Source organism: Lissotriton helveticus, chromosome 7 (genome assembly GCF_964261635.1).
Source record: "Lissotriton helveticus chromosome 7, aLisHel1.1, whole genome shotgun sequence".
NCBI classification, from domain to species: domain Eukaryota; kingdom Metazoa; phylum Chordata; class Amphibia; order Caudata; family Salamandridae; genus Lissotriton; species Lissotriton helveticus.
The window spans coordinates 1,009,542,410-1,009,553,073 of NC_136068.1; the positions used below are offsets into that span (position 1 = coordinate 1,009,542,410).

The following is a 10,664-nucleotide window of genomic DNA, read 5'->3' on the forward strand; positions in this document are numbered from 1 at the left end:
CAGTTTCTTTCAGGGAAAGTGGCTTTCCTCATTGCAATCGCATCATTGAGGGGAGTTGGTGAGCTACAGGCTTTAACCCTAAAAGAACCCTTGTTTCAACTTCATAATGACAGAAGTTCTTTGCACCAACTCAAAATTTCTTCCCAAAGTGGTTTCTACTTTTCATATCAACCAATTAGTTGAGTTGCTTGTGTTCTTTCCTCAACCTGATTCCGTAGCAGGTCAGAAGCATTTTATTGTACTGCATTGAAAGAATAAAGGATTTTCGCAAAACTGTTTATTGCATTTGCTACACCTCACAAAGGCAATCCGTTTCTTAAATCTGCTTTTGCAAAATGGATTGATAAATGTATTCAAACCTGCTACACTAAAACGAAACAAACTTCATCTATACCTCCTAGAGCGCATTCCACTCGTAAAATAGGAGAGTCTATGGCCTTTTTAGGTAACATCCCTATAGCCGACATTTGTAAGGCTGCAACCTGGCACCATTCACTTTTTCCAAACACTACAGTGTGGATGTGTTAGCATTTCAACAAGCCAATGTAGGGCAAGCACTGCTAAAAACACTTTTTCAAACAGCTGCAGCATCTACCGTTTAGCCACAGCTTTGGGAAAATACTACTATATAGTCTATGCAAAGCATGCGTATCTACAGCTCACATGCCTTGAAAGGATTATGCTACTTACCCAGTAAGCATCTGTTCTTGGCATGTAGGGCTGTAGATTCACATGCGGCCTCCCATCTCCTCGGGCACCTGTAGCTGTTGCAGTTTTCATACATCTCTGTACTACACTTACTCCATTCTCACCCTCTTGTGGGAAAACAATCTAACAATGGAGTCAATGGGCATGCACACTATCGCCGTAAGGAGGTGTCCCCTTACCTTGTGACTAGGAAAGACTTGTTTGAGGAAAAACAGTTTCCAACTATGCGGACCCAACACTAGATGGCAGGAGTATGCAAAGCATGTGAATCTCCAGCTCTACATGCAGAGAACAGATGCTTACTGGGTAAGTAGCGCAATCCATATTAATAACATATTAAAAATTTATGTATCATTTTTGAACAGTTGGTGGCAGAATGAGACCGGCAGGATTTTTCAGTAACTGCTGGTTGAAGTATGCGTGGTAGATTGCATGGTGAAGGTGTTTCAAATGTGAGTGAATGTAAATGCGTGGTATTGGTAAGTGTTACATTTCTGAAGGAAAAAAGGTCTTGAAGAATGAAGGCGTGGTGATGTCATACAATATCATGTTAATAGATTCACATATGACTAGCCCTCCTCCTTGTGCTCACTGCATGGACATCTTCCTGTCTTGGGTGTGCTATGAATTCTTAGTTAAGGCCTCCAGTGGGATTTAAGTGTGGAGTACATTCACCTCTTTGGCTGATGTTTGCGTACTTAAAAGTTAAGTTAATGTATTACCAAACTACTGTGCCTTGCTAGCCTGATTATTGGAATGATCCCTGCATGTGAATCTATGAAAGATCCAAACACTTGAGAACTGTTGTTAAAGGTAAGTAACTGCATCCTTGATTTATTCAACCTTGATAGCCTATAGGGCAGGCTCTTTTCTGTATATAGCCATGTTAAAAGCATGAACATAGAACTAGCCATTAGAGCCCAATGAGTTTTGGGGGATAAAGACTGATGTCAAATCTTAAATAAACCAAGTATCCCTGTTGCTGAGGTAAAAGCTAAGTGAAGGCCACTATGGTGTTGGAAAGGAGTGGTTAATTCTTAATTGGTATCCATATTCTGGCAGCATAATTTGATTTAGCTGTCCTAAGTGTTATAATATGAAGTGATCTGGCAGCATAATTTGATTTAGCTGTCCTAAGTGTTATAATATGAAGTGATCTAGAAAATGTGGTTATTTTAGGAATCCTAACATATTTAATTGGTTCTCCAACATTTTATAGGGCAGCTTTATGGACTTGAAAAGTTTTGGGCATTTTTAAAATATTCCAAAGCCAAAAACTTGGAAATTGACCCCAAATTGCAGGACTACCTTCGCAGATTCCGGCGTCTGGAGGACTTTCGTGTTGATGTGAGTAACTAAAATGCAAGTTTAGAGTATCTCCTTACAGTCACTGTATATGCCCATAATAGCTTCAGCATTTTGTTTTAATTGATAAGCCACACAGTTACTTTTCGGGTGCTTAACAACTCATGTTAGCAAGTTTTAGAACACGCACAGCTACTTAGTGTCCAGGCGAGAGTCCAAGTAAAACAGGAAAGAGACAGAGATATTCAGTTAAAAACTCAATGGGATTCTGCAAGGTACTTAAACATACGGAAGAGCATCCCAGGCCACCGCAGCCAGATATGCCAAAGAACTGCCACCTCTCCTTTTCAGGCGATATCTGGGCAGAGAGGCCATTAGTATATTTGAAGCGCGCAGATGTCTACCAGTAATGTAGAACTGAAAAAGCTTCCTGATATAGACTGGGTCATACTCATGCAAGGCAGCATGGGCCATTACCAGGGCCTTGAACTTAAACCGTGTTCTCACAGGCAGTCAATGAAGATTATGCAAATGTAGCCGGACACATGTTTAGGGAGGCCTAGAAGCAGCTTGGCAGCGGCATTCTGAACCGCCTGTAATCTATCCAGGAGGAAACCAGTAAGACCCACATAGAGTGCGTTGGCATAGTCGATACGGGAGGTGACCAGCACACGGGTAATAGTTTCCTTAGCTGCTAATAGGAGAAAGGGCAAGAACGTTTTAAGTAGCTTCAAGATGCCATAGCACGTATCTGTCAACTTACTAATTTGGCTGCTGAAACAAAGCATTTCATCGAACCAGATCCCAAGGTTCTTGACTGGGAGGCCCTTCGGCGAGGGCTTAGGAGACTCCTCTGGCCAAAATGAATGCCAGAACAGAGGGGGAAACGTACCAAAGAATAATATCTCCATTTTGTCTTTGTTACACTTTAGCTGGGTTGAAGTGAGCCAATTAAACACAGCTGCCAGACAAGTCCTGACATGATCAGTAGATGACTCATGCTTTTTCCAAGTAAACAGAAGCTGAGTGTTGTCTGCATAGGCGACAACTTTGGCACCTAATTCCTCCGCCAGCTGAATAAGAGGAGGCATATAAATGTTAAACAAGAGCGGGGTACCCCAGTCTAAACCTCGTGGGAGGAAGAAGTAAACAGGGGGATCCAAACATGCGGAGTTCTGCCTTCCAAAAAAGATTTAAGCCACTTACTGGCAGAATCCATAATACAAAGTTGTTGCAGGCGGGCAATGAGGAGTGAATGAGGAACAGTGTCAAAACAGTGAGACTGGTCCAAAAGGACCAGTATTGCCCCGCCGTCCATATCCAAGGTTTTGCAGATGGTTTCAGCAACTTCTGCCAATGCAGACTCTGTAGTATATGAGGCTCTAAAGCCAGATTGAGCCGGACGAAGGAGTCCATGCTGTTCCACATATGCAGTCAGCTGCTTATTAACCATCTTCTCACAGACCTTAGCAATAGCAGGAATAAGTGAGATCGGATGGTAGCTGGCTGTAAGATTGGGATCAAGGGATGCCTTTTTTTTTTTTAAAGGGGGACAATCAAGGCCTGTTTCCAGGAGGGAGGGATCGGAATTACATCAAAGGAGGAGAGAGACCACAGCGGAAAATGAATTTTGTTGAACGAGGGGGGTAGGAGAGGCCTGTGTATCCAAATTGCAAAAGTGAGATTGGAGTGTTCTCACCTTGTTAATAAAGTCAGAAAGTTCTTCACGGCATGGGAGCGACTGGACATGGGCTTTGATCATAGCTTTCGGTGATGTTAAGCTATGTACAATATTAAAAAGCTCTTTAGCATTATTGCCAGATGTAGCAATACGTTCTGCATAGTGCAGGTATTTACTTTGCTTAACAGCAGAGCAATACCATTTTTGAGCCGTCTTGAGAGTAGCTTTCGCCTCACTGCAATAATTCAGTCTCCTTTGCCTCTCTAACCTTCTACGGTTCTTTTTTTGTACTTTAAGTGCAGAAGAGAACCAGGGTTTAGAAAGAGGCCCATTTTGCCCCCTACGTTTAGTTTGCGGGGTAAGATGCAACACCACCTTAGTGATCCAATTATTGTAGCTCCCAAGGGCCCCATGTAAATCCTCGGAGAGCTGAGGCAGACCTTCGGCCAGTGCCTGGCTGATGGATCGATTCTGTGAATGGCAGTCCCCAGACTGTCCCTACAAGATCTGCCCAAAAGGGCTTTACTGGAAAGCTGCCATGAGAACAACAGTAAATATTGATCCAACCACGTTATTTTCAAAGGAGGCGCCACCACCAGTGAAAAGTTGGAACAGATCACATCCAAAGTGTGGCTTCCACAGTGTGTAGCTGTAGTGACATATTGTTGGAGTTGGGCAGATTGAAGCACAGATGAGAAAATCTTGGTTATCTCCCTCTTCGGTACTGTCAACATGTATATTAAAATCTCCATGGAGCAGAAAGTGCGAGTATCGTAGGGCTCGAGACAAAACCCAGCCGTCAAGAATGCTGGGAAAAAGTCCAACAGAGCCAGGGGGTCTATACAACAAAATCCATCCCAACGAAAAATGAGGTGAAATCTTTAACACAGAAATCCATTGCTTCAATGTCCGGTAATTCCACCAGCTCATTGCAATGGCACTCCCAATCCTCCCTCACAATCACTGCAACACCATCGCTCCTCCCGCCCCCCTCCCCCGCCCAGATTTAGATCCACTCGTTGGGGATGGCCATCTCAATTACGGGGTTTGAGAAAGAGGTAAGCCACGTCTCTGTAAGAAAGAGCAGATATATAGACTCATTAGTCAAAAGGTCAAAAATGTCCTGGAAGTGTTTGGGAACTGTGATTAATTAACAAGGACCCCCTGAAGGAGTGAAGGCACCAGTCCTAGGTCAGGGAAAAATGAATGAGATAAAACAACCTAGGCACAAAGGTATTGCAATTGTCAAACAAGTAGATAATAAGGAGGTGGGACTACACAAGGTCAATTATTAATATTTAATGATTTACATGTGAGCAAAAGGGAAAATAAAGATTCACTGTCAACAAATTCATATAAATAAAAACACCAAATAAAAAAATCACATTGCAAAGGAGATTTAAACCTAAAAAGTGAATCAATTAAAATACTGTTATATTAATTTTGCCACTTTTTACATTTCTGTGTATTGTGAGATAATTTGAATTGTGATAATTAAACAGTATTTTAATTGATTCATTTTTTAGGTTTAAATCTCCTTTGCAATGTGATTTTTTTATTTGATGATTTTATTTATATGAATTTGTTGACAGTGAATTTTTGTTTCCCCTTTTGTTCACATGTAAATCATTAAATATTAATAACTGACCTTGTGTAGTCCCACCTCCTTATTATCTACTTGTTTGACAATTGCAATACCTTTGTGCCTAGGTTGTTTTATCTCATTCAGTGTTTGGGAACTGAACAAGCATTAATTAAATTTGCCTTAATAGGCAGTGGAGAATGGCGCCCCCTATACATGTCCCTAGGAGGCGAAGAAAATTTTTACCTGCACTTACTACAAGCAGGCATCAATTCAGCCATTAAGTCCCATTTGGTACAAGCTACACACGACGTAGCATTAAGGGACAGCAGCACCTCCCTATTGTACTGATAAGTCAGAGTGCCAGCATTAGTGGCATAGCTGGCGCTGGCCTCATCCGGGACGCTGACTGGCGCAGACGGGCTTGCCTTATGACTCTAGGTTCCGATATCAGCGACCCGAATTGAAAAAACAATGAGCTAAACTTTAGACACCCCTTGATTTGGACCTTGCACGATCCTCTTAACAGTTCGTGGTGTTGTAGATTTGACAAGATTCATGTGAGCACAGTACACCCTAACATCAACATATGTTTGTGCCAATCATGTAAAAGCATTTGAGTAATTTACTGTCTGCGTTGTAAAGCAAACTTGTAATTTTGTTCAATAAATCTCCACTTTATTTTTTAGCCACCCATGGCTGATGAGAGTGGCCCTAGAAGACACCCATCGACATCTGAAGGAAGACGACGATACCCATCTCAGTCTTCCAGCAAGTCAGCCAGCCAGCCTGCCTCTGCAAACCATTCGCAAGTCTCGCCCAATAAGCTGGCAAAGGAGAGTGCCAAAACCACAAGTCAGCAGGCTGCAGGCACGGCGACAGCTGAGCAACAAGCCATTCAGGGGAAATAGAAGAGCAGAAGCCTGTGTTTAGTGACTAGGGAGGGAGAGGCCATATCTCTGTTGGTTGATTTGGGAAAAAAGATGAAAAGTTGGGTGTTGGACCATGCTGCAGGAAGCAATTTCAATGCACACAGCTTCTTGTGGTTGGCGGAGCGAACTACACAAGACCATCACCTTTTCAGCAAAGGGCTTTGTACTGAACTGGCTGCCCGTGCTTCCCATGTCTTAGTTACCTTCGGTTGGATGGAGGGTTGGGAGGGGGGGAGAGAATTATTTTTTTTTGGGGAGGGCAAATACAAATATATATATATATATATATCAAGTTTTAAATTATTGATCATCCATCTGGATTACCAAAATTACTGGGCAGAGATGGCCTCCACAAGGGTTGAAGGAGACGTGCGCACTCAGACATTCACCTGTGGATTTGTTACTAGGTCTTAGTAACTCCCCTTCCTTGATCGAACAATGGTGGCTCTTCAGATCTTCTCCTGCACCCTAGCCGTACCATAAGGAACAATTGGACACCTACTGGGGTGCCGTGGTTGGTGCATTTTCAGGCTGGGGCCAGCATGACGCCCTCTGCAGCCAAGCCTGGGTGGTGAAGTTTTCTGAGCATCAAATCCGCTGAGAACATCGTTGCATGAGAAGGCGTCTTTTCATTTTATTTCATTTTTAAAAAAGAATTTGGGAGAGGTAAAGAAATTATTTTAACTTTTGTAACATTTTTTTCTCTCCCAGACTTTAGAATCAAAAACACAAAACCATGTCAAAGAAACTGTACAGAGAAAAAAAGCATAAACGTTTCTCCCCTCTTGTGAGCTGTTGGAAAAAAAACTTTTTAAAAGTTGCCTTATTATAAAGATGATCTTAAAAGAAGGCTGTATTTCTACCCGTTCCCAACTCTGGTTTTAACGATCATTTGTGCAGTGATGAGGAACAATAGCTGTTGCCTGCTCATATGAGGTAATCATCTCATCTGAACATTTGCCATACAGAACACCAGCCTGTTGACAACTTGTGGTTTGGTGGCCTTCCTGGTGGCGTTTTGCTTTGGGTGGATCGGTGTGCTGATGCTGTGTTGGCACCTGGAAGATTGTTCGGCTGAAGGGTCTAGAGGGGCATATGCTTAGTTCTTGTGTATCAAAATGTTGGATGCTGATCTTTCTATATAGATTGAGGATTTACTTTCATCAATGGTACTTTCTGTTAGCCATAGGCTGCAAGTGTGGCAAAGGTTCAGGATCTTGTATATGCATGAGGCTCTCATTTATATAATGATTTACAGTAATACTTGGATCAATTTCCGTAGCCTTGAAATTTGGCTCTAGATTACAATTGCCACAGGTTATGTGGCATATTCAAAAGAGGTCATGCTAACGGTGCGATTACATTACTACCTGTCACCTTTTTCATTGTCCATTAGCTCAATTGAGTGGGAAACCAGAAGTGGTTATCATTCAATCACACAGTCTCCATTTGTATTTTAAAATGTAGCTGAAGGTGGGTTTTTGAATCACCAGAAGGGTGGGGGTGAAGGCAGCTTAATGCTGCATTCCTGTGGATGTGATTCTGTATTTGATCAAAACTAATGTTAATTTTCTGCTCCCTTTGACTTCAGTCCTGTTGCAGCCTGGCACCGACCAACTAGTCCGTAATATAGTAAACCCGTATTTAGCTTTGATCTTAAAGGCCATCCAGCTAAACTGCAGTTATATGCTGTATTATCAGGCCTATTTCTTGTTTTCTTCTACTGCCAAAGAATGCGGGTGGAACACCATACTGCCCTTTACTTCAAAATTGACAATTTTAGGAATCCTCAGGTTTTTTGTGCTCTTTATTGTGCTGTACGAAGAGCACGAGTTTGATTTCACGAAGTTGTGCATAGGGCAGATGCTCATTGGCTGGATTTATGCAAGCCTATGTATAAGGCAAGAGGCTATTTCCCTCCTCCTAGTTTTTATTTTGCATCGTTTTGGACTGTTATTGAAGCACAATCCTAATAAGAGAATGGCACCTAGGGCAAAGTTCTTAACATTTTTTGGAACTCCTCAGTACAAAGCAGTGTGTTGTGCTACAGCATATATAATCCATTCAGACAGTGTTGGGTCTTTTTTTAGTAAAAATGTTAAATGGTTTTTAATTTTTGTGTATGCTGATTATCAGAAATCAAAAGAACCAAATGTGTGCACACACCAGACGGATGCAGTACCAGATGGATCCAAACAACTTATGTCCTGGTCATTAAATTGATGTGCTCATATTTGGCCTCCTAAATTCCTGCTTGCTCTCATCCAGACTGTTATGTAGTTATTTGAGAACATTCAAGATTTTACAATGGCTACATGTTAAACCTCCGAATTGTTGAATTGGTTTGAAGTTTCAACACAAACTAAGCGATGGATGGATTTCTCAAATGGGTTTCTCTTAAGTCAAGATGCAGTTCTGTTAGCCTGCTGCAACGTAGTATTTGAGCTGAACCTTACTGATAATAGCCATCTAGGACAATACAAAAAGTGTTGTGTTGCTGATCTCGTAGAGATGGGTCGTTGCATAGCAGTTCAAGTTGTAGTGCCCCTTTTGTGGCAGGACCAAAACTGATTTACATATTGCTACTTCCTATCTATTGTGAACAGAAAGAAAATGTAATTTAGTGTGGTTCAGATGATTAATGACTGAGCATTTCTTCCATCGCCTTCTGCTTTTCTCGTTGAATCACCCTAACTGGGACAAGTATGTCCATGTGTTGGTTACTTACGTTGCTGTTGTATTAGACTCCATTTGTGCATCACTTCTGAAAAACAGCAACACTCTAGGGTCTGTGGATGCTTATCTACTCATACAGAGGGGATGTGGCCTAGCATTTTGGACTGGGCAGGTCCAAGACTGATTAGCATATGAATGATTCCCCTCTGAAGTGAGACAGCGAGTAAAAACATGATAGACTGGAAAGTAGTCCTGAATAATTAAAATTCGAGTATTTCTGCATTTCTTTTATTTCCAGAGATCATATTTGTAGCACTCTAAGTGAACTCATTGTCCTCTTTTAATGTTTCTTCTATCAATGTGAGTCTGACATTTTTGGGAGCTCAACCTGCAAATCAGTGGCAAAATGGAAGCAATGGTTAGAAATCCCATTGGTTTTGCATTGTTCTGTTTGCATAGATTCGTCAGACATAAGACAATCTGTATATGATTGTAGTTCTTGCAGTCAGGTCTAACTCGTGAAAAATGTGCACGTTTTGAGATGCTGTAGTACAATTGTTACATAGATTTAACCATCTTTCCCGTGCACTAAAATAGCATTGGTTGTTTGCCCTAAACTTATGATGTCTTTGGCCTCTTGAAAAGCTGAAATGAGTCGAAGAGAAAATTGCTTTCTGATCCATGCAGTTACCTTCTGAAGAATTCTACTTTGTGGAGCCCAATATTGCAACAGTCAGAGTCTTTAAGATGGTATTGTCATTTAGTATAGACTTTTAGGATGTTTAAAGTATTGTTTGCCTCATGCTGCTGTTTGGGTCTTTAACAAAGGGTATTTTTCCCAAGGACATGCCAATTTTTTCCCAGATGTTTGTATACAAAGGGCAAAATGGACTATGTTCATGAGTGAGGATGGAAATAAGTAATCCGTTACATTCGTAAATATATTTATATAGATATATAAATATATAAAATGATATGTACTTACATACACATATATACACAAATATATGCACACCATATATATATATATTTATTTATTTTGAAAAGTTTGTTAGTTGCTCAGAACTTGGAATGAGCCCAGAAAGTCTTAAATTAAAAGATAATTCAATTTCTTTTGATTGGTATTTTGGATACGAAGCAAAATTGATGTGTCCAGTTGAGGCATATGAAGGAAGAAGCCTGTGGGCAAGGGCTCAGAATGGGCAAAATACAAATTAAAATGCTGAGATAACTTAGCTGCTTTTGGACTACCCTCAGTGATTTCTGCCCCTTTAGAAAATAGTCATCATTTAAACTGCCATTTGTTGGATTGTGACTTCATTCTCCCTTCCCGTTTTGATAATTGCTTTAATGCATTCCTCTTTACACCTTGTCCCTTATTTTTCCACAAAATGAGCTTACATCGCAACTTGACATCAGCCATTCTGTATAGATGAGTAAACGCACAGTACCAGCCAGAGGGAGCACAAACACCGGTAGTGTGCAGCAGCCACGATCATCTGAATGTTAATAGCTACTATTGAACATTATGCTAGGATCATTACGCTAAAATAAAAAAAACAAAGAAAAGGTTAAAAAATGTCAAATACTTGAATGAGCGCTTGTATAATAACGTTATTGTTCAGAATATCTGCTGTTAGGCTGATGTGATTCTTTCTTATAGTGCTTAGTCCTTTGTAATTTGTGGTAATTATGCTTTTTCCTTTTTAATACAAAAAAAAGTGTAAAAAATAAAAGCCTTAAAAGACATGTCTTGCAAACTTTTTTAACTGGCACAAGC

The 10,664-nt window shown here is 40.8% G+C and overlaps 1 protein-coding gene across 2 annotated transcripts in view; it reads left to right on the forward strand.

Moving 5' to 3' along the window:
• Positions 1 to 6,369, forward strand: part of LARP1 (La ribonucleoprotein 1, translational regulator) — a 915,090-nt gene extending 908,721 nt beyond the window's left edge. For both annotated transcript variants that reach the window (XM_078653680.1, XM_078653681.1), the window contains exons 18-19: positions 1,928 to 2,055; positions 5,966 to 6,369. In XM_078653680.1, the coding sequence (XP_078509806.1) occupies positions 1,928 to 2,055; positions 5,966 to 6,187 (350 nt within the window). In that variant the 3' untranslated portion in view covers positions 6,188 to 6,369. The remainder of the gene's footprint in view (positions 1 to 1,927; positions 2,056 to 5,965) is intronic.
• The last annotated feature ends 4,295 nt before the right edge of the window (positions 6,370 to 10,664 follow it).